This window comes from Tympanuchus pallidicinctus, unplaced genomic scaffold, assembly GCF_026119805.1.
Source record: "Tympanuchus pallidicinctus isolate F22 unplaced genomic scaffold, pur_lepc_1.0 scaffold21, whole genome shotgun sequence".
NCBI lineage: Eukaryota > Metazoa > Chordata > Aves > Galliformes > Phasianidae > Tympanuchus > Tympanuchus pallidicinctus.
This window is the reverse complement of record NW_026294733.1, coordinates 8,986,113-9,013,091: the sequence shown is the minus strand read 5'-3', so window position 1 is coordinate 9,013,091 and position 26,979 is coordinate 8,986,113. Positions and strand designations below refer to the sequence as shown.

Sequence of the window (26,979 nt, the reverse complement as noted above, 5' to 3'; positions counted from 1 at the left end):
CCCTCCCTCACCCTGCTGGCTACGCTGTGTTTACGCAGCCCAGGATACAATTGTCTTTCTGGGCTTTGAGGGCACAGAGCTGGCTTATGTCCAGCTCACCATCCACCTGTGCCCCAAGTCCTTTTCGGCAGGGCTGTGCTCTATCTTTACATCCCCCACCTTGTACTGATAGCAGGGGTTGCCTCAACCCAGGTGCCAGACTAGGCTTTGTTGAACCTCATGAGGTTCCTTGGGCCCACTGCTCAGCTTGTCTAGGTTCTCTGGATGGCATCCTGTCCCTCGTATTTGTCAGCTGCACCACAGTAGGAGGCAATGCAACACACCACACAGCTTGGTGTCATCTGCAGACTTGCTGAGGGTGTCCTGCTATCACAACCTGTCACAGCACTGCTGTGTTTCGTTCGCATCTTCACTGGCATTCTGGGGTGAGCTGCTCAATCTTTCTTTTTTGCATCAGTTCACCCACTATTGATCAGAAATGACATTATCATGAAAACTATTTACATGAGAGGTTTAATTATGCCTGGAGATGCCTTGTTTAAATCTTAATAAATTTTCCAGTCTCATTTACTGGATGTATAGTTGCACTGGGGATAGGAAGCCTGTAAAGCATGGCAGTTATGGGAGAAGTAGTACTTGTGGAGTATGACAGTAATTCACTCTTGGGAATGTTGTAAGCCTGCAAATACGCCATTTGTAGCTATCCGTTGCATGCACATAGATAATAATCTTACATTAGGCCCAATTACATGGTGTTATGGACACACAACACACGGATTACATACACAGGCAATGAGCACACAGTGATAAAGCCATGGTGTAATTGAAGGAGACAGAAGGAAACGTTAGACTTGTTAGCTACCAGCACTGCACTGCCTGACGCGGCTGCTCCCACCCAGCCTGCCTGCCTTGCTTGTCTGCTCCAGGCTCACAGCCCACATCTCACAGGCTCACTTTCACAATAAGGGTTTATCTCACAGCGAGGTAGCTCAGCACCTTATTCTTTCTGCAGCGCGTTGTTGTTTGCTTAGCACAAAGCCCACAGCTACGCCAAAGAGCGCGCTGCCAAACGAGGGCTGTTGTTTGCAGGATTCCTGCTATCAAATGATGTGTTTTAGAAACCTGTAAAGAATCTCTATCTCCTAAGGGTAGAAGTTGGAAAACAAAAACACAGTAAACAATCTGGCTCCTTCTCAGATCTTTTTCCTTTTACCTATCACATTACTTGGCAGTGTATAGCACAGTGCTAGATGTGATTGTATGCATATTGGTTTGAGTAACTTTACGTTTTCTTTCTCTGCTGGATATGAGCGTCTGTGGGCCTGATTATTTCTTGCTGGCTGAGAATTTTGGAAATGCTGCAAACTGTGACCCAGCAGAATCCTGGTTTGTATCAAAAACCTGAATGGTCAGCACAACAACCTGTGGTAACTGTGGAAGGTGCTTGTTAAGGCGTGGACAAAAGTGTTAATCAGAAATGTAATCTACCATATAATTTCTCAATTTGATTAGCTGCTTCTGCTAATCAGCTGCTGAAATGGAATATGAGAGCAAATCAGTCTCTGTTGGAGTCAAAAACCACAGGATGTCTTCAGTTCTGACCTAATATGACAGGTTTGCCCATCCCTTTAGTTTGAATTCAGACTGCAAACAGGAAGCATCACTGTAGGTGTTGTACCGATGCTCACAAATATGCCTTGGGCTTAGTATAACAATTTTTACCTTTCGTAAGTGACAAAATAGGACAACATAGCTTTTTTAGGCTGAGATGCATCAATGCATCAGGTACTGTTACTGTCATCAGTGTTATGTGCTTGAAAAAAGAAACCAACTCTTCTACACGTTTTCCACTTGAAATGTGCCTGGAGAATGTTAATGTGCATTCTACTTACTGAAGTACTAATTGAAGAAATGAAATAGTTAACATTTCAGATAATTCTGTTATGTTATCTAACATTTTTCTGACATCATTGCCAGAAGATGCTTCTCTAGTATTTAACTGGAACAGAGTGGGAGATGTACTGTAATGAAAGTATTATTATTCCAGATGAATAAGTCAGCAGTCATTCTGATATTCATTATATGCTCTTAATTATATCACTAATTGAATTTCAAGTAAGAGAAACAAAATCTCTGTGTACTCTGTAATTTAAAGAACTGAGCATGTGTAACTGTTGGTCTGACAGCCGGGGATTTCTCTCTGAATTACTCTAAGGGATGATTGCAGTTCCTGAGGAGTTTAAATAAGATACTTGTATAATTAGTGGGATTCAAAATGTAAATCCTTTCTTTTTCTTTCTTTTTTTTTTTCCTCCCCAAACTATCTTTTTTTTTCTCTTATTTAGAACACCTGTATTCCTATTCAAGAGTGGAGAGAGGAGTAAAAACTCATCATAGGACCATAGAATTCCTAGAGTTAGAAGGGACCTTTAAAGGTCATCTAGTCCAACTCCCCTGCAGTGAACAGGGACAGTGTACCGATGTTACTTAAAAACAAACAAAAGCAGCAATCCACACATGAGAGACATTTCTGTGAGTTGATGATTTTGATTTAATTACACTTAGTGTAGAATTAATGACTCTTTGTCAGTGAACTGCAGTGGTGCATGTGAATTTGGAGCAGGGCAGAAGACAACAGAACTGCAGCTGCATGCTGTTAAATTTGAACAAGGAGTTTGTGAAAGGAGACAGGTAATTGTTATCAAGTCATGGTGGGATTGAAAACTGAACATTCTTTCCTTTACAAAAACCAGATTAGTCAGGGCTATAAATCAGCTTTGTTCTTCAGACGGAAGAACGCAGCACTGTGCGTGCTTCTATCCAGTTTGGGCTACTGGCAGAGAAGTGAGTTAGGAAAGGAGCTCCTCTGGGGTTGTAAATTGAAATCAGTGGGACTATGACAGTACGTATTGCTGGAGGATGTACCACCTCAGAGGCTGCTGATCTCATGTTATGCGTCTTCCAAGTAGTCCTTGGAGGACCCTTAGGACTGCTGCAGTCTGCTTCTGCTTAGCTGGCATGATCTGACAAGGATCACGGCTCAAGGTGGGAAGTTTGCTGGCATAAATAATATTTTATATAACCTCAGTTTCCTGATTCAGCATTTTGGATGCAAATAGTTTACAGGGAGAGGACTTCTAAATAACAGGACAGTACAAGGGACAAGAGTATTTGGGCTGTGGAAGAGGAGGAAGGCACAAGGCTGGGGAGAACCCAGCAGCATACATGTTTCGGAGGAAGTTTAGGAGGAAGTTTTTCACTCAAAGGGTGATGAAGCACTGGAACAGGTTGCCCAAGGAGGCTGTGGATGCCCCATCCCTGGAGGCATTCAAGGCCAGGCTGGATGTGGCTCTGGGCAGCCTGGTCTGGTGGTTGGTGACCCTGCACATAGCAGGGGGTTGAAACTAGATGATCTTTGAGGTCCTTTTCAACCCAGGCCATTCTGTGATTCTGTAGTTCTATGATTCCCCAAACAACACTGAAGGACTCGAGAGATTTTGGTAGTTTTCTTTTTCATATAGCTTCCTGATGTTTGTACATCTTTTCTGATAGAATTGAATCTTAGTGGCATAGAAATGAGAGCGGGGCCCTGAAGCTGCTAGCAAATGAATGGAACAGAATTTATTTTTCCTTTCACATTAAACATGCAGCTCTAGTGTGTGCTTTCCCATCAGGATGCAATTAAAATCGTTACTGGGAAGGCTTCTTGTGCATGACAGAAAGCTTTGCAAAATGCCTCTGGAGCACTCCTCTCCCTGATATGTCCCTGTTCAGAAGCCAAAGAGTTCTCCCTGTGCTGGGGCAGTGCCTGCTGTGCAACCAGCAGCACGTTACATTCCTTCAGCTGCAGCTCAGCTGCAGTGCCGGCAGTTCACTGTCAATTAGTGCCCTTTGCAGCGTTTGGCCTTTTTGTCCTGAAATAATTGCTGTTATCATTGGTGCTTTATTGCCTTCATTATATTTAACATTTAAATATCAATGAAATAATATATTAATAAGTCATCTGTGCAGTAGTTATCTGTTAGATTTATCCTTGAAATTTTTGTTAAAGGAGTATATAAATTCAGCATGGACATAGGATTCTTAGAAGGAAGGTTATGTATTTGTTGATGAATTATGGGATCCCTTTGCATTGCTGGGGGCAAAGACTAAGCCTCCTTGATCTAATATTTTGCTAGCAGAAATGCTGTATGTGATTAAAATAATGCTTTGTCTATTAAGCAGAAATATTTTAAGAAATTCAAAAATATTTCTGAATCATCATACCATGGTAAAGGCGCTGACCTTTCCACACACAGATGAAGAATTGAGCTGGGAGACAGGGATATGTTCTGTGCCCTTGGCAGGGCAGAGCTCCCTGCCACATCGTGTTCTGCCTGAATCCAGCCTGCATCCTGAAATCACTGCGAAGTCTTTGAATTCCTATGGCTTCCATGAATCCTGTAGTGCCACATGTGACCTACTGGAACATCAGCTATGTGTGTGTGATTTAATTTTTGTAAGCCGACTTTACACACTGCTGTTGTTTGTTGGTGCATACCTGAAATCTTCTGACCAAGTGCATAGCTCAATTTTATATATCAGGCAGCTGAGGCAGGGGATGAATTACACGTTTATGTTTGCAGAAAATACTGGTTCAATTAAAAATTCCATTTGTGAGTCCCATTTGAACTTCCAGACATGGATGTGATACAAATGGCAAATAAATATGTTGGGGGTTGGGTGTGCTGTACACATGAATGTATCCTTGTTCACGTGCAGAAGTTCTGCTGTACGTGCTTGTTTTGGCTGACTGTCCACAAAAAGCATTCATCCTGCATCATTAGCCAAACTAAGTAATCAAGTAATAGCGAAGGTAGTGTGATATAATCTAATTTAACTTTAATCTGCTAATGTTGTAGATGACGGTTTTGCCAAGGGATTTCTGGGCAGAATTGTGAAATGTTTTTAGCTTGGCACATGACCAAGAAGGCTAGCTGAGTTCTGAAAACCTTTTCAAGAGCTTTTGGCTAAACTGAGTAAATGCATATTGTCAGAACAGCAGAACAGTTCAGGCGGCGTGGTGTTTCAGCAGGTCTTCCTTCACCTCATGCACAGACAGACCAAGCACTGCCTCCAAGCCCAGAGGTGCTGCAGAGCACTGGGCCGTTCCCACAGGGCAGGGCCGGCTGCGTGCCGCCGCACGGTGGGGACACGCGTTCATTGGGCAGCTGCAGCAGCACAGGGGATGGGGCCTGCTGACATCTCTCATGGCAGAGGGGCTCTGTGTTTGCACATTTGAAGCCCTGAGCATGGCAATTATGCCTTGTTGGAGTGCTTTCCATTTCCTGTGCCATCTTGATCAACTTTATAGCTTCTAATTTGCTAAAGAGTCATTGATATAATTAGGAGCTATGTAAATGGGAGCAGCACACACAGCTGATGATAATGTAGTCAGTTCATTTTTCATAAGAAGCATTAAGGGGGTCCCTACCAGCAGCTTAAGATCATTTTCTCTTCTGGCTCTTTCTCTTTAAGCTCTGCCTTGATAGAGGAGCAGAAATCCTTACACGCCTGGGTCACGGCGTGCTTTATTACAGTCCCTCCTGCTTCCCACATATTTTTTTCATAAGGAAACCAAAGAGATGTACCCATCCGCCCGTGTGTTTTCAGAAAGTCCATTTGAGCTGTCTGGCTGGGTGAGCCAGCTACATTAACAAGCTGTGCGAGGCAGCAGCTCTCATTTTGAGTAAGAGCACTTCAAGTCCAAAGCTTTCATTTTGTGGCACACAAATTTGACGTGTCTCCAATCAGCTAGCCCCAGATTTTCCAGCACGGTAGCAGCTTAAAAAGTCTGGGTCTGTTTTCAGAGTAGGTAGAAACTCGTTTCCTGTACTTCCTAGTGCTTGGATGTGGTAAATGGTAACCCTCATCCATTTTTATAGTTGTTATTTGCTCTAAAAATATCTTTCTTGACATGTCACAAATTGTCTGAGGCTCCGGTCATCACTGCTTACTGCTGGTGCCCAGCAGATTTGTTGTATGAGTTGAAGCAGCTTGTTTCTGTGAAAAGCGTGTTGGTGCAGAGATGTAAATAATTGATCAATCTGTGATTCAATTGTATTTTCTTTTTTCTTCCCCAACAGTACTCTCAACAACAACAACATCACCCGCATTCCTGTTACCAGTTTCAATCACATGCCAAAGATCAGGACTCTGTGAGTAATATCTTTGAATATAATAATAATGGGCTAAGCCAGCACTTGGAATATTTGTCATCATGTGAGGGCCAGGGCCAGGCCTCAACCTGCAATGTGGCCCCACGCAGCCTGGCCAGAAAATCAATTTTTCTACAGATGATCCTCACTTCGTTGGAAAAGCTCTGATTGGATTAACTGGAAGAAAATAGAAAGACTATAAAATCAGACTCTGTGCATTTCTGGAATTTAGCCATAGCATTTTCTTGAGATAAACTATTCCTTTAGGAAACACACAGCTTCAGAATAAAAGCTTAAAGGAAGCTATTTTTTTTGACCTCCAAAATCTGAAACCAAACAAAATGCATTTACTCTTAAAAGTAAAGAAAAGGTAATAATAACTAGCCTGAATTATTTTCATGCAGCTGAAAAATAAAATGAGGCAGGGGTACCACGTATGTTTATGTAAAGTCATGAGAGGAAAATTAACTGAGTTGAAGGAAATGCCTCTCACTCGTGTCACTCTGTGAAGGATAGCTTCATTTACATTTACTTTCACAGAAATTAATGTAAGTATTTAAATGAGAACTACATTTTTTTTTTATTTTAGAAGAGAGTGGATAAAGCAGATAAAGGTAGAGTTAAGGTTCTTGTGCTTTTGCCTGTTCTCCTTCAACCACGGTGGTCCAGCAAATTTGCTTGGCTTCTTCAGATCAATCAGTCTTGTCTGTTACCAGAGCTCAATGTGTTCTGCCATTTTCCTTTCAGTTTAATTTCGGAGATGGCTTTGTATATAGCTCCCTGGAGGCTTGCACTGACTAATCCTTCTCTGCTGTAATTAAGGGAAGAAGAAAAAAAAAAAAAAAGAGAAAAAAAAAAAAAGGAAGGAAGTCATAAATAGGATTTATAAAGGGAAGCTTTTATATTGAATTCTGAGAGCCACATTTTATAGAACATGAGTGCTGACCCGCTCTAAAAGGATTTGCTGGAAATTTAATTTGGGGTCTGTGGCTAAAAGGGCACCTTTACAAACTTGCATTTGTATTCATTCACCTTATGTTCTGTGAAGGTAGTTTGATCAATATTGAGTGGCATGTTTTAGTCTCCAAAGAACTGCCAAAAAACACGCAGTATCCTTTCCAGGAGTACAGTGTAGGGATTAAAAAACCAGCATAGGTAGGTGGAAATACAATAAAATACTTTTAATTTCTGTATTTCCTTCCATCTCAGCAGAGTCAGAGAAAAGTCATCAAAGTAGCAATTAATGTAATACAAGCAAAGGAGTCAAATAGCACTTCCTAATTTCTTCTGCTTCTTCCTATTTAAATTTTTTCTCTGTCTCTGAATCATCACTTCTCACAAATAATATTTTATTAATCATTGACAAAGCAAGTTTGCATAGCTATGTAATACTTTCTGAACATCTTCTATTCAGATTTTAGGCTAATACTGTTTAGATTTAACCAAGTTGTGTTCAAATGGATATTAACAAAGCTAATGTGCATCTGAGCAGGCATAAAACTGATCAGTTTTGCTTCACCAATGAAAAATATTCATATGAAGATTTTTGGGGGAGGGGAACTGAGAACTGTAGTATTTTCTCCACTTTTCTAGGCCTTATTTCACTTAGTAACTTGTTTCTCCCACATTAATACACAGCCTCAAGGAACAGTTTCCATGGAATGAAATACCTATCTGAAGCACAACGGCTGAACAACATCCACTGTTTAATCTCTTGGTTGTGGATGCAGATTCAGGTCAAATGGATCATTACAGCTCTACGCTTTCCTTAAATGATCATCCACTTTTCTGCCTTCTCAGAAAGCTTCACATTTAGACATACTTTTAGAAGATCTTATAGGGAACCCTATTCTGGGTGTCCCTCAAGCAGGGACAAGCCCCCTCTAGCTAAGGCCCAGCATGGTGCAGATGGCGTTTTCCCTCTATATCTCTTTTTACGTATTATGGGATCCATTAAAGGATGTTTGGGGCTGCCTGTGCCACAGCTGCTTTTGCTGTGGTGGTTTTGTGGACAAACAGCTATTTTGTCATAGCACTCAAAACAATCTGCTCATTTAAGAGCAGAGCAGAAAAAATAGCGTATGCAACTTGAACATGAACTCCTAGGAGAAAAAGAAATAATAATAATAATAAAAAACTAGCACTTGAAGAATTCTTCAAGAGAATCAACTCTCCTATGCAACCTTTTTCATTGTCTTGTCTTTCCTTCTGCTAAGTTTCATTGATCTTTTAACCTTGATTGGAAGTGACAGGAATTAGTTTTTATTGATCTGCTTTCCTTTGCTTGAAACAGCTTTATTTATATTAAAGCATGTCCCTCATACTTACTTGCTTAATGGTAAATATCCCATTATCTCTGCACTTTGACTGCTGAGGTAGGGAATCGTGTAATTTATTTATTTTTTCATTATTTTTATTAAAGAATAAACTGAAATTGTCCTGAATCGCTTCATTGCTTTTCATGCTTGCAGAGAATCAGTGTATCAAACTACTTGTGGCTATTAATACTTAATTAATTAATTATTGATATTTTAACTATTAATTATCAAAAAACATATTCCCTCTGCTGATGCCCTCCCAAAGGAGCTGCTGAGGGGGGTGACAGTTCACACCACTAACACTGGGAAACCCAAAAACTAATTATACACATTTAATGAGAGGAAAAATAGAACAAACCTTACCAGCTCACTGATTTGGGAAGATGCCCCTTTTGTGAAAAGCAAATGTAATATTCCCTCCTGCCTGTCATATCCAGGATGTGGGGAATGGGCCAGACTCCACCTCCTGAAGGAGGGTCATTCACACCATCACAGCTGACTGCCATGGCCATGGGAAGGGACAACACTCCGAGCGTGTAAATGCATTGCTTTCTTTAGCAGTTAGAGCACCATTGCTGTATGTAGGATAATTTCTGACTGGATGTTATTTGCTTCCCTTTCTTTGTAAATGTATTTATTTGCTTTCGAACGATACAAAGTATTCCAGACAGATTAATAACAATACCTTTTATTAGAAATCTAACTTACTGCAGTGTTGTTAAATAGCTTCGTGATCTCTAAAAAAACCCAATGTTTTGTAGCCATCCTTCTAAAACAACTACACTTCACAGCTCTCCCAGGAGGTGCTTTCCATCTCCACAGAACAAACTCAGTCCCAGGTCTGCACCCTCCAGTAGTGGGTGCCCACCCCAGCCTACAGACTGGGACCCACATCAGAGCTGGCAGCAGGAAGGGCTCAACAGACAGACACCTTCTGTGCTGGATAGTCAAGGCTAAATCCAGCAACACCAATTGGGGTTGTCTTTTTTGTGTGTAATGCCTGTGATATCAGTGAACAATGCTTTGTCTAACCATTTCTGACAGATCTGTTTTATCGTTTCAGCTTTGCTATAAAACTGCAAATATACGAGTCATTACAAAGGATGAAATAATTAACATCTTGGGCCTTTGTTTTGATCTGAACTTTGGTAGCTATTAAGATATTTACAAATTCACTCTCTGAATGCATCATAATGTGGCAGACTTATTTTTTCCCAGTGTGGTCATGCTTCTGGAAGTGTGCAGTGCCAGGCATGAGGTGTGTGGAAGGGAGCATGGCCAAGGGCCCTTCTTCATCATGAGCCCTGTCTAGAATCTAAATACTTGTCTTAAATTGCCAGAGTAAAAGTTCACCATTTGTGAAGTCATACAGGCAACACGGGAACAGGAAAGGGATCAATAGCCTCTGCAGATCTTTGATTTGGTTTTGTTTAATTACTATTTCTCATTTATTTAGAAAGGAGAGAGGAGGGAAGAATTACCTATCATCAGTTTTTTCAGCCTGGTCCTCTCGTTTGTAAAAGGCATTCTTTAAATTCACTCAGTTCCATGTCATTCATGCAGTTACTTCTGAAATGAAGTCATAGGCAAAATGATTACTTGGAGGCCTCTAAAGTTCAGTATCTTCTTTTCTCCAGAGTGGTTGTGATTACACAGCTATGAAAAACAGTTGAATTTTTATGTAGATGTTTGTGTGTGTGTTATGGCAGAGTAGACAGCTGAGACCTGGCTGAGCTGGAGCCAGTAACCTTCACTGATGCCTGTTACACTGCGGAGAAGAGGCAGGCAGCCTCGTACTTGTTTGCTGTGCTTTGTGCCTTCTGTTGTAACACCGCTGGTAACTCTGGGGCGCTTCCCTGTGTTGTAGGCGGCTGCATTCCAACTTCCTGCACTGCGACTGCCACCTGGCCTGGCTGTCCGACTGGCTGCGGCAGCGACGCACCATCGGGCAGTTCACCTTCTGCCTGGCGCCGGTCAGCCTGCGGGGCTTCCTTGTGGCCGAGGTGCAGAAAAAGGACTTCGTCTGCTCTGGTAACGATACCACTTTGTTTCTCTATCAGCAGACAGCTTTGTGTTGATACCAGCATAAAATGAGGGAAAGGAAAATGATTGCGTTGTATCTGAATGCCGCTCTCTAGCGCTGCTGTTTTTATCATAGCTAAACTGTGTAATAATAGATCAAGTTGTTGTTTTTCTCAGCTTTATGTGAACTATTGGATTTCAGTTAATAATTCAGTTCTCAAATTATTATTTTTTTCCTTCAGTATTGGCAATGATATCAACCAAAGTTATCAGCTAAGTGGAGATAATTTGGCGTTTTTCAGGGGAAGAGCTGTACAGCTGACTGGAATATAAAGGAAAGGAAATAGAAAATGCTAATCTGAATCTGTTGATAAATGATTGGATTATGGAATGGCAGGGGCAGATTTTATCTCAGGGACTGAAGGAGGATTCTTCAGGAGCCAAAGCTTTTCACTGTCTACAAGTTTCCTTGTATATAAATGAAGCTGATGGCCAACTTGCAAATTATGTGTCTATATATTAGGCCCATTCATCAAGCCTCCAAATCTGCACTTGGCTTTTGTGACAGAAATACGTCTTACACAAGAAAAAAAAAATGTAGAAAAATTGGAAAAAGAGACCTTTAGATTCGACTGAAAAGTTCTGGCAGAGGAAAGACTTAAGAGCATGTATGCTGTGAAAAAGAAGGGAAGATTCAGACACAATTTTGGAGATAATTTGGCAGACAAAATGGTAAAATTTGCAGGTCTACAGCCTGGTGTGTTAGACTGCGGTGTTACAAGATGCACAGAAGCATACACCACTTGTATGTTATCCAGACCTACTGGTGGTGACAGCAGTTAGGCTAGCCAAACACACTGTGGGCCTAAGAGGTAAGCCAAACACACGAGAGCAGTATAAAACAGGGAAGGAAGAGGTACAGTTATGGTCACTTCTTCCATTAGAAATTTCAGTTGGGAGTACTGAGCTGATCAGACAGGAACCAAGCATGGAGGTGTAGCAGGTCAGCACTCAGCAGCTTTATTAGTGCCAAGCCTGTATGTGTCTGAAGAGGATAGGTCCCTCCTAATGCATATTTTAAATTAAAGGCCTGTAAATCAGCCAAACAAAATAAATTAAAGGAACATAGCATACAGTAAGCTTTAGCATAATAAGCCACAGGGCCCCTGAACTCATCTTAGATGTTTGAGTTGAAGAAGACGGTTTGTTTGTGGGGAAGTTGCATTGTACTTAAATGTACCATACCTGACATTACAGTAAAACACCTACCAATATATTTTGGTACCTGCCTTGACTTGCCTACTGGTTAGATATGTTTGTGAACATGAAAGTCTTTTCAAAGAGAGTAAGTACAAGAACTGTGTAACAGGTGTCTCAAGGATTTGTTTTGCTGTTTTGTACTTGTTTTTGCTTATTTGTCAGTCGCCATCTGTGAGTCCACTCCGTAAAGCATCTCTTGATGCGTGCCTTGACTCTTTCGTGTGTAAGTTCATTTACATGCAACAGTGAGAAAAATGGTTCTACTTTGAGAAGAGATGTTTGATCCCAAGCTTGACGATATCATAGCTGGTAAATTGATGTCCAGCCCTGGAGGTTGCAGGAAATACTGTGGGCACATGAAAAATGAAGTTGTGCACCAATAATTTTTGTGGCATGATTTTAGGAGGGCTGAGCTTCTTCTGTGCAGTTCAGGAGATCTGAAAATGCCCACAATATCTGAAAAACAAACAAACAAAATACATCAAAAGCTTAGCAAAAAGAAAAACCTAGAGATCTGACAATCTTGGCAGAGAAAGGATAAAAATAAGGGGATAATTGATTGAGCTATTAGCAGAATCTCATTTTACCAAAGATGTAACTAGAGCATGTCTGTCTTACAAAATGAAGTTTCAGATGGAGAGTGAGTTCAGTTATTTGGATTTATGATTTAGTGATCTGAAAGAAAATTGGTTTAAATCAGGAGAGGAGATAATAATCGCTGAACGTGAAATCTAACATGGACAGAACTCATCAAAATGGAGTTTTCTGTGCAGCCTTTAACTTCCAAAAGAAAAAAAGATTATTTAACAGCTGCATGTTGGACCAAGAATCTAAGAGAGAACTCTCAAAATTGTCTTGCTTTTTATTAAAGCATAAATTAATAAAAATTAAAGAAACTTCCAGTGAGTCTGTTCATACACTGTATGCCTTAGCCTTCATCTGGGAAATCATACAGTCTGGTAAAGCAGTACATTTGAAGAGCTTGTTTTAGTGCAAGATTTAGCAGAGAACTCAGTATCTGCTGCTTTCACAAAAAAACCTACATGTTTAAAGAGATTATAAATCTTCTCTGCTCCTTATTACAGGTCTTACTGCTGATTTTACAGCTTCATTTATTCCTGTTTGACTATGAAGTCACACTAGAACAGGAGGTGAATGGTGGACTGAACTTGTCCCTCTGCAAAGGAACTTTATACAGTTTAAGATTATATGAATCACTGTAACTACCCTCTAGCTGGCAGTGAAAGCTTCTTTGCATCATACTTACAAAGTGCTGAAATACAGTGTACTGAACTACTTTGTTTTAATACATGCTCAGAATTTCAAGTACTTGTATTTTTATGGCAGTGGGAATACATTACAGAAGAAGAAAAATCTCAACTTTTCCTCCACTATAAAATGGGCTTTATCAGAGTACTCCCGTTCAGAGCTTGTACTGCTGCATATTTCAGAGTAGAAAGAAGAGAATAAGACAATGTAGGAAAGGTAGAAAAGTAACCCTGTTCAACAACTCCTGGCTTTTCGTTGAATCCTGTGCAAAAATACTTTTTTCTTAAATCCTTTTATGACACACACTGCTTCTGAAACAAATTTTGAATGCTTCAAAGCAAGGAATAATGTAAAGTGGAAAAGAAGAGGTGAAACACTGACAGAGATGTATTATACCTAGAACCCAAATTTCTTGTTTCCTTCTGGATACAGTGCTGTCTGTCCTGTACAGTCAGGTTTATTAGCATTGCGTTCAAGGTCTGTCAACATAACACTGCTGAAATCAGAGATATTTGCCAATATGTGAAAACTGTGTAAACTGCAGCTAATTTTTTTCAAAAAATACTGGTTGGCTTGAGAATGTAAATTATAAAAATATTAATTCAAATGGCACTTGCAGGCAAGTGGTGACTAGTAGAAAAGCTATTCCAGATCTCACTTGTTCGTGCCCATGAGCATTTGACTGAGAACTGTAGGTTAATGTGTAGGATTAAATAATGTGCAGTTGCCTGGAGAAAGGTTTGCAAATATGTCTAATTGGATTTGTGTTTCTGAGGAAGCAGGGGAAGGGTCATTAACAGAAGGGAGCAGGGTTGGGGCTGGCTGGCCTCTCAGCACTGGGGAGAGCACCGCGTACTTCTGGCAGTCCCGTCGCCCACCAGAGTGCTCTGGCTGGCTCTTCAGCAAGCTGTCGCCTCTTTGTACTGGAACCTCTCCTCCAGAGCCACCCTGACAGAACAGCCTGCCTGCATCTGGGCCTTAAAAGCAAAATTAAGAAATAAGGTGCTACCGATGGTGTGACTTCATGAACCCCTCTACTTCAGTTTGCAAAGCTTTACAGATGTGCTAATGTGAGTGAGAAAACACTACATGACCTGACATAACTTTTTGTTATGTTTCCAAAGAAATCTTCAAGCATGCTCTTGCCCCATGCAGCCGCTTTGATTCGAAGAACTCTGAGAAGTGTGTGGTTCTGCAGCTCCTAAAAAAAAAGCCAGAATGTTGTGGAAGGGGCTAACCTGGCACCAGAGTGTGAGTGTCTAGCTGATGAGCTGCAAATGGGAGAAGACGTATCTCCACTCTCTCTCTTCACTACAACCTTGCAATTCACTTCCATGTTGCTGTGACAAGAGAGAGGGGAGCAAGGATTTGATGACAGTTGAAATACTACCTGCACTGTGATGCCTGGGAACTTTTTATATTCCCTTAACTCTCAGAGAAGCATCTGTGTGTGTGCTGCCATATCCTCAGTAAAACTCAGAGCCTTCCAGTCTTTGCTTGGATCAAACCATGTTTCCTTGCCATGTTTCACGGCCTCTTTCTTTGCTCTTTCTCTCTGTCTATTTGTCCTTCTCTGCTCCCTCTCTCCAAAGCTCCCTTAGGATAATGTTTTTATTTCATTTTGCTCTCTCGTGAGCTATATTATCGCTCCTTGATTTTTCTTCTACCTGCTCTACTTGACACTGAAATTAATCTACATCTTGATCAGTTATGTTGGGTCATGTAGTTTTTTCTCGCTCACATTAGCACATCTGTAAAGCTTTGCAAACTGAAATAGAGGGTTCATGAAGTCACACCATCGGTAGCACCTTATTTCTTAATTTTGCATTAAATCAGTGAAAGTTCACTAAGAATTGCATCAGACTGAAGCTGAGGCAAGGAAGTAATGAAGAACCAAATGTACAGTGATTTTTGTCTAAATAAACTGATACTGAATTTAAGAAAATACTGGATAGATCCAAATCTTGGTTGAAGGTCTAGTTTCTGTATTATACTCTGAAACTGCAGCTGAGATACAAAATAATGAAAATATGCTAGCTTCCTGTTGCTTCATGCAGACGTGAAGCTGGAAGGAGGAAGCAGATTTATTTGTTTAGGTGAGGTCAAATGGTCTTAAAATATAGCTGTTACTGTCTGGCCCAGAACACAAAACTCAATGGTCTGTCTTTCTCCATCTTACTCTTAATAACTTCATAGCATATTGTTGAGGGGAAAACCAACAATGAGTAACTAATAAAATATCACTCCTCAAGCTTAGTGTCTTAATGAGAACATTCAGAAGATGCCAAAGGAAAAGTGTGTGGAGAGGGGAACTCCTCCCCATCTGTTCCTATTTGAAAAAGCTGCACAATGGTATATCTGCATAATTAGCAGTGGGTCTGTTTCTTTCAGCATGGGATGTAGAGGTACTGCCAGCATGGAAGACTGGTGCTTCCTGGAAACTAAAAAGCAGGGAGGAATGTTTCCTAGTGATTCAAGCTGTGCCAGCGCAGGGCAGCAGTTACTGCTCCTGAGGGAACAGGGTGATTTCTGCCCATGCAGCATACCCCAGATCTTGCAGAGTAGGGTTGCTAATGGCCCTTAGGCTTAGTGGTCACAAGAAGCTGAACAAGGTAGGAAGAGGAGGCCTTTTTCTGTGTGTGTATCAATTCTCATCTTTTGCCTTGTGGACATCCTGATTGTACAGCTGTTTTATTGCTTTTAGATGTGATCTGAAGCATTTTGTTTGGTTTTCATCTCTTTCCCAAAGAGTGAGTTGTATTAGAGAAATATCATCTTTTTTTATCACTGTTGTTTTAGGTTTTTTATGACCAACAGAAATACAGTAACTGCTCTTTACAATGGGGTCTCTGCAGAACTTTCAGTACTGTATGACTTCTAAAGCCTTTTGGGAAAAAAAAAACAAACAAAGCAAAAGCTTTGAATATTCTTAGAAGCTTTTTGTGGAACTCTGATTGAATTTTTATCTCCTGTTATAATTTGGCAGCACAAACTAACTTTAGATCTAGTTTAAAGAAACATTTCAATACCATGCATTCATTAGCTGCTCTAGAAGTGAGAACCTGCAGGAGGTTTGCAGAGATACTCATCACTGTTTACCTGAGTTTGTTGTCTGATTACACCGAGTTCCCCATTACCAACTTAAATTTACCGTAGCATTAGCATTTACATGAGTTTATACTCTAAGAATCTACTTGCATTGCTTCATGAGCAAGATGTCACATATGGTGTTATTGATGCAAATCTGAGGGTAAAATTCATATTTATTCGGGCACTTAATATATCTTTGAAGACCAAAGCTTAAAATTGGCTTTAAATTACAATGAATTTAGTTTTACAGTTACACAATTATGTCTGTACCTTTTTAGTATGACTACCCCTGTTCTGGAATTCTCTTTCCCCAGAGCAGTATGTGTAGTTCTTAAATGCTTGTTTAAAACTAGCAGATTCAGGTATAGTTATTCATCCACTTGGCTTTTGAGCTGTTGCTCTAAGAATAATAATGTGATTAGGTTTCATGTTTATGTCGAGAAATACTGGCTTGTTATATTAGTAGTGCAGTAACGCTGTTTTGGTATTCAGTGGAAGTGCACCATGATGCTCAGTGCTGAGTTGGGTGGATACCATGAGCTGTGGCACAGGTCACAGCAGCAGCAAGGTGCTGGGGAGCCCTACAGAAACCTATCTGTACAAACCCAGAGAACCAAATACATGCTAGCAGCTTTCCTCAGGGCGTGATAGTCAGAAAGGCAAGTTCTGGCTGCTGTTAGCAAAGTAGGTCTGCGTTGCCAGGATGGAGAAAGATATTCAAAGAACAGAAGAACAGTTTTGTCACAGTTTTGCAATGACTTCAATTGTCTGACAGATTCTGTCGCAGTTTTGTTAATCCTTCAGAAGAACAAATTACCCATTAGACTTCGGTTGTTGCAGGTGAACTTGCTTCTTTGGTCTACTGTATTTCATTTCATTTAGAAATACTGCATGCAATTTGGGGGTTATCATCGTTAATGAAATAATTGCAAATAGTGTTTTTAGGGTACGACACTGTGATGTGAGGTCTATTTTCAGAGGTCTCACTTTATCAGGGCATCTCAAAACGTTCAAAATAGGACTTCTGTAGAATAAAATAGGCTTTGCTTATTACACCATGCCTTCCTTTCACTTCCTTTAGATATTTTCTTCTTTATTATTCAATATTTATTTGTAAACCAATTAGTACTGAGTGTGCCTACAGAAGAGTTACATTCTCTTGCCATGAATTTTTAACAGATAAACTTACTGTTTGGGAATATTCAACAAAACAGTGAACTTGAATCAGATAATGAATATTCATAACAAGCAATTTTCTGCAGACAGTGAAGTTGGTGGTAGTAACATTGTCAGTTGAGGCCTAAGTCACTAATCATAAATTCTTAATGCTGTGCTCAGTGAAAATCTGTTGAACCAAGGATGAAAATATTTTCATAAACCATTTACTGTGCATTTCTATAGAATAAGCATACAGTTTTTTCCTCCATTATGGGGTATTTGCCATTGTTAAAGAAGGAGAAAATTGGAGATAGTTGTGATTGTCTTTCTCATATCTCTCTGCAGGACTGTGCATGTTCAGTTGTATTTGAATGCTGGGTTATAAGCACCATTCAAAGCAATACATCTGTTTTAGGTATCTTTTTGAGGTTTTGTTAGTGAAGCACAGTGAAAGCTCATGTAGTAGTGATTGATTTCAGATGTCTCAGTATTGTAATAAGCTATTTAATTACACCACAAAAGGTCATAACATACCCACAGATCTGGGTACTTGTACTGTTTTGTTTATTGATCAATAGTTTCATGTCTGCCATACTTAAAAGGATTTAAAGTCACCACAGACTTCTAACCATTAAATCCTGTCAGATTTTCTTGAAATCCATCAATACTTTTTTACTAATAACTAGAATTTTTCTGATAGAAGAGAGCTGCTGCAAAGGCATTGGATAGGTGAGGAGGTAACAAAGCATACTACTTAGCGTGCCATAAATGGGTGTCAGTGCTAATGAGATTTAGTTTATTTAGTCATTGCAAAATTTATTTTAAATCCTAGTGACATTTAAACTCCTCATTTCTACTCCATAATCATTCTGTGCTAATTGTAATATCAGTCTGTTTGCTGCTCTTAAAAGGCTAGAGGCCAATGAGACACTTATTTGAAAAGAGTACTTAATTCCTCCATAAACTGCAGAGTTCTGAGCCTCTACCCATCTCTCTCTAACCTGAAGTATGAAACTGTAACGTAAAGCATTGCAGGCTGATGAAATGCCAAATATCAACTACCCTACTCATGAAGACTGCCATCCATTATATCAAGCACAAAAGGCATAGTAATTTTTGTTGATGGGGTTCCTATTCTAGCTTCCATATTCTGATTGGGTAACTTTTATATAACAACATGTATAATTGTGTTGATGATTTTTAAGAATTAGGGAAAAATATAGCTAAGATGCTGAATTAGTGCTTGTGTGAAACTGAGAAACAAAAGTCTGAAATGATAAGGTGACAGCGAGACCTTTGGGAAGGAGATGGCATAAATGCAGCTGATTTGTCCGTTGCTGTTTCCACCACAGCTGTGAAGAACATAAACAGGAATCCTGAAATACTTATGATTTTCCCAGGTCTTTTCTTTTCAGGAAGTATTGGCAGCAAAAAGAAAATGCACTTTTAGATTTCAGATATTCTTCTTATTACATTGGGGTCCTCAATACGTCATTATTCTCATTCTCTAGTAGCTATGGAATTCAAATCCAAATTTTAATTTTCTGAACTTCAAACTCCATAGCCTACATAGACTTGTTTTTCACCATCTCTCTACGCGTATACAAACATTAATTAAACTCTCTTAGATTTTTTGGTGCTTTAATTCTATAGATCTACTGTGTAGCTAAGCCAAGATCCTAATTTAATGGAATCAGCTAAATAAAATACTAAATACTGTTTACAACATTATTAAAGAGACCTTTTCTTTATCAGCTTAATGATTTAGTAAAAGCTGATGTAATAGGTGCTAGATCCCTGCTCAGTGTGCATCCATAATACGTATTTTGTCCTTTGCAAAAGGAAAACATTAATAAAACCATTGGATGCTACGAATTGACAGTTTGTTCATAAAGACTTTTTATTCTGCTAAAATGTTCAGAAGTCTACAATGTAGATGTATTTTTGCTTGTGAAGGAGGAATTTCACTGACAGTACAGGGTTGCATTCAGTATGGATCAAAGTATTTTTACATTGAGCATAAAATGTGAGTGAGCAGTGACAGGAGCACTGGATATTTTCGGGCTCTCCAAGAATTCAGGTTTATAATAAGAAATTAAGTTTATAAAAACAGTCATTTTTCCATGCTTTTTAAAGTAGAGTTTAAATAGATAAATAAATAAATAAAAGGAATCACTCATTATATGTCAGAAATAGAGCCACATAAACACAGCCTTCCTTCACTTTTTGCTTCACTTTTTTCAGCAGAAGTTAGATCCTGTAACATTATACATCTCCAGTGCTATTTTACCATCCAATTTCAGCTCCACATGCACTAGGAATAAACTTGGTATATGGCTTTCTGTCTTTCTTTTGGCTCAGTGTATCTCTATGGCTAACTAATTGGTGGCTTTGCTTTTGGTTTGCTTTGGTTTTACACAGTAGCCCAAGATCAGAATTTTGTTCACAACGCAGTTCCTCTTTCCTAGTGGAAAAGCAGAAGTAAATGCTCTTACTCCAAATGCAGGATAAATTAAAGGACTCCCAGTGGCTTCAGTCAGCGATGTGTCAGGTCCTTGTTTGGAGAGGATGTGGAAGGTGCAGCAGCCAGCAGAAATAGCTTAGCTTATCACCTTTCCATTCAAACATTCTCTGGAAAGTTCTGAGATACTGTAATGGGACGTTCATTAGCGCCTTGTCACTGATGCTACTTGTTTTCTGTGTAAGGAAGATTGGTTTTTCTGTTGTTTTGTCATGCTTTTCAGAGCATCTAATATAATAAGCTCCTTTCAAAGTGTTCCATTAGTACACAGCGCTCGGCAGTACCGTGGTGCACAAAATGTGGAGGTGATGAGCTGAGCTCCACTGAGTCTTGTACTAGATACTGATTTAAATACAGCAGAGTTGGGAACAGTCTCTTAAAACTCCAACTGGCAGTAATTCAGGGTTTTCTTGACATTGTGCCCTGATGAAAAGGGAGTTTATTAAAGCTTCTGTAACCCGCAGCAGTGTGTTGTAGTGGTATAACTGCAAAATGCCTTTTCCTCTTTACTAATCTGTTCAGCAAGCATAGCCATTGTGTGTGATAGAAGTTGTGTAGAAGACTTGACCTTGCTGCCAATTTTCCTTTTGCCTTCTGGAGAGCGAGGGTTGTTCTGAAGTGTTCCTTCCCACTCTGAGCATTTCTCCCAGTCTGGAAAGGCTTGATGTGTTTTGTTTGCGCTTTTCATTGTTCCTTTTGTTTTGGACATCACACCGCAATGTAGACAGACAAAGAAAACAAGTAAAAATTGTGTGGTGAGGTTGTAAAAGCAGACCTCCTGTTCCTGTGTGGGGATAGCAGAGGCTGGTGTGCATTCTGAAATGCTGTAATCCACTTCTGGAAGCATTCACAGTTAAAATCTTACAGAAACCTTGGACATGGTGAAAGGCAGAGCTGGCAGTGCTTTTGGTGATATGCAGCAGAGCTCCATTAATTTTTGAAGGAATTCTATTAATTCACAATGATGATATGTCTGCCCTGCATTTTTATGGCCAGAAGACAGGCCCAGTAGAGATGCTTGTCTTGTCTGCTCTACATGTATGTTTTTAACTAGTGAAGCTTAGGGATTTTTTTATTCAAGTAGCTAGAACTTAAGCACTGTATTACACACATGCTCACATATTTGGACTGTGTTAAGACAGTGTCTATTAACATTTTGGAACTGAAACTTGTCAGTGTTCAGGTTGTCTGATAAAAAATATGAAGTTGATTCCTTGAGCATATGCACTAGAATTTAGATTTTAATTACACTACTCAATTATTTTTATACTCTGTTTTTGCCTAACTGGTTCTGCAGGGTGAAGCTGTTCTAGAATTCAAACCATCTGTGTGTTGAGATAAAGGCTGTTGCTTGTAAACTGCTTATCTGTAGCTGTCAGAAAAGTTGGAAAGTGGATTGTGGATGCAGCAGGGTATTTTAGCAAAGAGAAGGCATCATCTCATGATGAAAGCTCCACACTCTCATGGAGGATGAATGTGACTCCTGCCCATACCACAGATGTCGTCTGACATTCATTTTTTTTAAGATGGTCACTACCATTGAAAATCCAATTTTTAGACTCCTGAACTGGAGTTCTGAGGGCTGGTTTGCCAAACAAGAGTCACTCACAGCTCTGATCAGCATCAGAAAAAAGATATATTTAAAACATACAGTGCTTTGAAACTTAACTTTTTTTTTTTGCTGTCCTGACTGTAAGTCCACTGATGATACATTAAAAAGAAATTTCAAACACAGTACCACAATTCTGCAGCATTTCTTACAAAATTGAAATCACAGAATGCCTTAGCTGGAAAGGACCTTAAAGCTCATCTAGTTCCAACCCATTGCTGTGGGCAGGGTTGCTACCCCCTAGACCGGGCTGCCTGGGGCTTCTTGCTCTTCCAGGAACACACGCTGGGACCAGCTTTGCTTCTGGTATTGTCACAAGCAGCATTTCAGAAAACGGTAGATAGTCTGCCAGCAACATCTGAGCCAGCAGTGTTATAAGATCTTGTTCTTCCCCAGGTGCAAAAAGCCTTCTAGCTGCCACTCTTCAAAAGCAGTTCTTACATATTATGTTTTCCAAATATCTTGGCTACTTATCAGATGTTTATGTCTTATTCAGATTTTGACAAATATATGCATATGTATATTTGCTTTACAATGAGTTGACTTTGCTGTGCACAATTAAGGGGTAAACCAGAGGGTATTTAGGCATAAATCAACAGAGTTTGTAAGAATGTTGCAATGTGTATGCGTACATAAAGCATTTTAATTGACATAATAATATACCCTGCAGTTACATTTTATGAAAGTGTCCGTCATGTGCCTTTTCCAAGACAATCCCCAGGCACTGCGTGGAGCTTGCCATGTTTTCACATTATTTGTGATACCACGGTTAGGGTGATTGTAATCTACATAATTTAGGAAAGTACCAGTTTTTCTGATTTCTCATAGCATTTTGTCACATCTCATCACCACAAGCATTTGTATTCAGTCCTCTCTGTCTGGTCACAGCCCGAAAAGATACTTGAGGTTTCTTTTGTTATATGCAGCTTGGAAATGTAACTTACCATGATTACATCAGCAACTGTTTCATCTTGATAAAATTAATTAGTGTGGCAAAAGCTTCTTCTTTGTGTGTGTGTGTATATTAAAATTTAAAAAATTTTAGATGTAAGAATCATAAACACAAAAAAATTGGTATTATTGCTACAGTTTTAAAAATGTTATTGACAATTAAACTTGAATCTAATGAACTGATCAGAATGTATATAGAACAATATCCTCATGCTAAACATTTGCTTTCCAGTTTCTTATCTTTCCAAGAAATTATTAGATTGAGCAGGGATATGAAGTGTAGAACTTATGTTTTGTAATTCTCTGTGTGTTTCCATTATCTGCATTGTCTTATCTTGAGAAAACTAGCTTTCTATGTCTAGTCTTTGATCCGTAACAGCTCACATCATTTCAAAAACATAAGTAATTGTTGATGACATTCTTCTCTCACTATGTAAAAGTTGGCGTAGTGGAAACTTCTAGGCAGAGACAACTTTTGGAGATGCTCCTTGATCTTCAGGCTTATTTTCTAAAGCTTTGAATAAATTAATTTGGTTGATTGTAGAGGGAACCAAAGAATTGTCTGGGAAGAAAAACAGATTGAATAGAGACCGAGGAAGAAGAACACAGTAACCTTTTATATATTTTCTCGACAGTTAATTTATAGCACATTATATTCACTGAATCCAAATACATCATTACTTAATATGATAGAAGGATCTGGAAAACTTGGAGGCTGATGTAGTTTATTGTCAAAATCTCAGGCAGTCATTTTTCAAAACTAACATGTAATGATTTCATTATGTCACAGGTTCCCAGTCTGAACCACCATCATGCAGTGCCAGTTCCATCACTTGCCCATCTGCCTGCACCTGCAGCAACAATGTAGTGGATTGTCGAGGAAGGGGCTTAACAGAAATTCCAGCTAACCTACCGGAGGACATTTGGGAAATGTAAGTGCCAGTGCAGTGCATCATTCTTTGTCATTTCTCTCCATTTTTAATCCTTGTAATGTGAAGGAAAGTCATGTGTTTTGAAACCTGTGTTCTGAGTAGATAGCTGATTATGGTACTTGTCCTCTTTGCCTACACTCTTTTGATTAAGGGCTCAAACCATTCATTGATATATATTAAGATTCTGCTTGAAGTTCCCTACCTCGCAAGAAGGTGAAGTTCCTGTCACATTGTGTGAAGACTGTTTACATCTCACAAGTCTGGGATTACAGTTGTATACTCATAAAAAACTCAGTCCCTTTTTGTTTTCGTCAAGTCAGATTGTTTTATCTTTTGTTGGTGGATTCCCCAAGAAGTGGAGGGATTTCATGTCAATTTGACAGGTTGCATTTGTAAAGAGGTGAGATATGACATCAGAACAGATTGTCCCTCCAATTTCTGGTATGCCACATTTCATTACTCCCAATTCTTTAACATTTTTCTTAATTGTGTGTTGAAAGATCAAATGCAGACTTGTTTCTTTGTACCACTTTTAAGATTTGTAATCATCTATTTTTGTGTTCATAGCTTCTGCCATGATCCTGAAATACTATTAGAGAAAACTAAATTGCTTTTGTTTAGTCCGTAAGGAATGCAGATCAGTTCTTTTCCTGTTTAGGAGGTTGTAGTGCAGTGATTACCAATATCCAACCAGCTTTTACAGACTACATAGTATGGATCTAAATATTTTTGTCAGTGGGCAGCTTTTAATTGCTGTAGAAAAACTGCTGCATTGCAAAATTCAGTGGAATAAAGGATAAATTGGTGAGGCTACACATAAGCAATTCCATTGTTATGACTGCCAGGAATGTAGGGGTTATGGCCAGTGAAGGCAATGTGCTACATAGCTTGTTGATGATCTGCTCTACAGTACTGTTCCTCTGACTTCATCAGTTGCTTTTATTATTTTTCTCCTCAAAATTGTTTGGATTATTATCTCAGCATAACAATTAGAAGTGGATTACTATGCTTGATTATTTCCTATTGGGGTATAAAATATTAGCACAGTGAATGCAGAAAATAAACATCTTAAAATTACCATTGTTGAGCATGTATGTACAGTCCTTAAAACATTTACAGGAAGTATAAACCCATGCACAAGCTGTTCTGAATGCCTGTTTAGTTGCCTCCTGATAAAATTCAGAATGTATTTGTTGTGCTGGTGTCTGCTTACATTGTTGCATATAAAATGCACGTGTAATACTTGATTTTCTATCTATGTAAGTTAGCTTAAAAATATCCTAAAAATATGAATTTTGTTCAGTGTGCTAAGAAAAGTCAGAGTTTAATCTTGTTTTCAATTCTGTCAGATAGGGGACAAGCAAGTTTGCAGGAGTGACTGGAACAGTTTTTTATAATAGGCAGAAAAGAGACTGGTTTCAGACTTGCTCCTGAATTAGGGTTGGGTTTAGAGAATTGTAAAATGTTACTTGGTAATGTTAACGATATTAGCAGAAATCAAATCAGCTTTGTGGCCCTATGCTGAAGTCACATGGACGGCAGTATCTGCAGGAAGACTGAACTGGTGTGCTCCAACACTTCCCTGCAGCAGTGCAGTTAGAGTCGGCGAGCAAGTGAAAATGTTGGTCCCTAGCTTGGTCACAGTAGCACTGAATATTCACATCCTGTCTCCTTTCTAGTATCTCTAGCACCTATGACTTCTGAAAGCGATTTAGGAGGGCAGAAAGTGGAGGAAAACTTGGAGATCCTTTAAGGTAGATGATGAGATAGCCAGTCAAGATGCAGGTAACATTTTGAGAAACTTTCATGACCTGCAGGTTATAAAACTTCTAGCTCCATAGAACACTGCCTGAAGCTCGTTAGTGATTTACATGTCAGACTTCTTGCGTTTTAGGCCATGCTTGTTTCAGTCTTTGCCTACTGATAATCCTTTTAGATCACGTTAATCCCACATACATCCTTTACAAATTCATTGTCATTTCCGGTGGGAGTAGTTCTGCAGAAGGAATATTGGTGAATAGTATGTTCAGAGTGTAATGTGAGCTAACCCTCATGTAAACCTTATTGCTGACTTTATAATGCAGTCAATGACGAGAAGTTTACTTTTTTAATGAAATATATCTTAAGAAATTCAAGTAGTTCTATCAGAATGAGTGACATCAGTGACATTGCCATTGGCACGTACCATTCTTTTTCTTTTGGTAGAGCAGTTTTTTTGTCAAAGTACTGGTAAGAAAGAATAATCTAAAATCCAAGGGCAAAGCATTACACATTCTCACATCTAGTTTAAGTAAAGGATATTCTCACAGAACAAAATGTTTCTAGAAGGATGGAAGATTGCTGCCGCAGTGTTTTCTCAGAAAAATCCTGGCATAAATTCCTTTGACCAAGAAAACCATTCTGTTTTATGAGAAGTTTATTGTACTGCTCAGAAATTCAGTTTGGCTGAGTCTACTCTACACTTATTCAATAAAAATCCATCCAAAGGTCAGGCTCCAGCTATACATGGAATAATGACTGTCTTCTGATTTGATACAATAGAATACAATAGAATAATGTTCTCTTGCTGTAATGCAGCTATGGAACCAAACAAATTCTCCCTATGTGCAGCAGCCCACATCTCTCAGCACAGAGAGCTGTGAGGTTATGTGTTGGCTGGTATTTTTTTTTCCCTTTGGGGCTGTTCCCTATTGTTGGAGATAAGTCACACCCTTTGCATAAAAGGCAGCTGTAGTGGTGCTGCCTGAGCACTTATTTCTGTACCCTGTTATCCTGTGGGCTGATTCTGATTATCTTATACAGATCTGTCTCTTACTAGAGATGAAATTCCTCTTTTGGAATACGTAGTATGAACAAACTACTTTGCTGGGTTACTAATGCACACACCACATTTCAAAATTCCTATGGGATATTACTTGAGGTGGTGTATTTTTCATTTATCTGTTCTACCTAGCATTGTAAATACACATTCCACATTAAAAAACCCCAAACATTTCCTCTGTAGACTGTAGTCTATTCAGAATATTTATATGTTAGTATTAAAATGCTGTGCTTACTCCTCCACCTGGGGCATTTCCAAGTTCCTTTGCTTATTAGTTACATTCGATTACAGCTTTCTACTTGTATTTCCTCTTAACTTCATCTTTCTTCATAAGCCAAACTGTGCCAGATAAGAACCCTTGACTGAGTTCCTGCAGAACTGAAACACACAGCTGTTACTGTAACCAGATCATTAAAGATGAAGAACATTTTACTCTATGTTTCAGTATTAATTAAGGGTCTTTTACTCTGCCTTCTTCCTCCTTTCTTTTTTCATTAATAATAGAAAGGCAGAGCGTTTCTAGCAAAGCTTCCAAAAAGTCTTACGTTTGCTTTTGTTGATAAAAAGCTATCGCAAAAGAGACACTTCCCTTGTCACAGGACATAAAACAGATAACATATAATACTCATTTTCCCTTGCTTCTGACCTCTGCCACATGTGACTTGGAAGTTTGTTGTGTTGCTGTATTATACTTTTCCTTTTGGTGCGTTATCCTGAAGGCCCTCGTTACAAGCGTGTTCATTAGTAAATAAAGGAATTTAGGAAAGCTAGAAAGCTGTGTGCTGGGCTTACTTCTTCATCATTTCATAAAATAGATAGCTAGAATGTACG

At 39.2% G+C, this 26,979-nt stretch overlaps 1 protein-coding gene across 3 annotated transcripts in view; it reads left to right on the top strand.

Annotated features, from left to right (window-relative positions):
• The window catches only part of SLIT3 (slit guidance ligand 3), a 474,748-nt gene that overhangs the window by 287,101 nt on the left and 160,668 nt on the right, over positions 1 to 26,979 (top strand). For all 3 annotated transcript variants that reach the window (XM_052684870.1, XM_052684871.1, XM_052684872.1), the window contains 3 exons: positions 6,126 to 6,197; positions 10,383 to 10,546; positions 23,186 to 23,327. In XM_052684870.1, the coding sequence (XP_052540830.1) occupies positions 6,126 to 6,197; positions 10,383 to 10,546; positions 23,186 to 23,327 (378 nt within the window). The remainder of the gene's footprint in view (positions 1 to 6,125; positions 6,198 to 10,382; positions 10,547 to 23,185; positions 23,328 to 26,979) is intronic.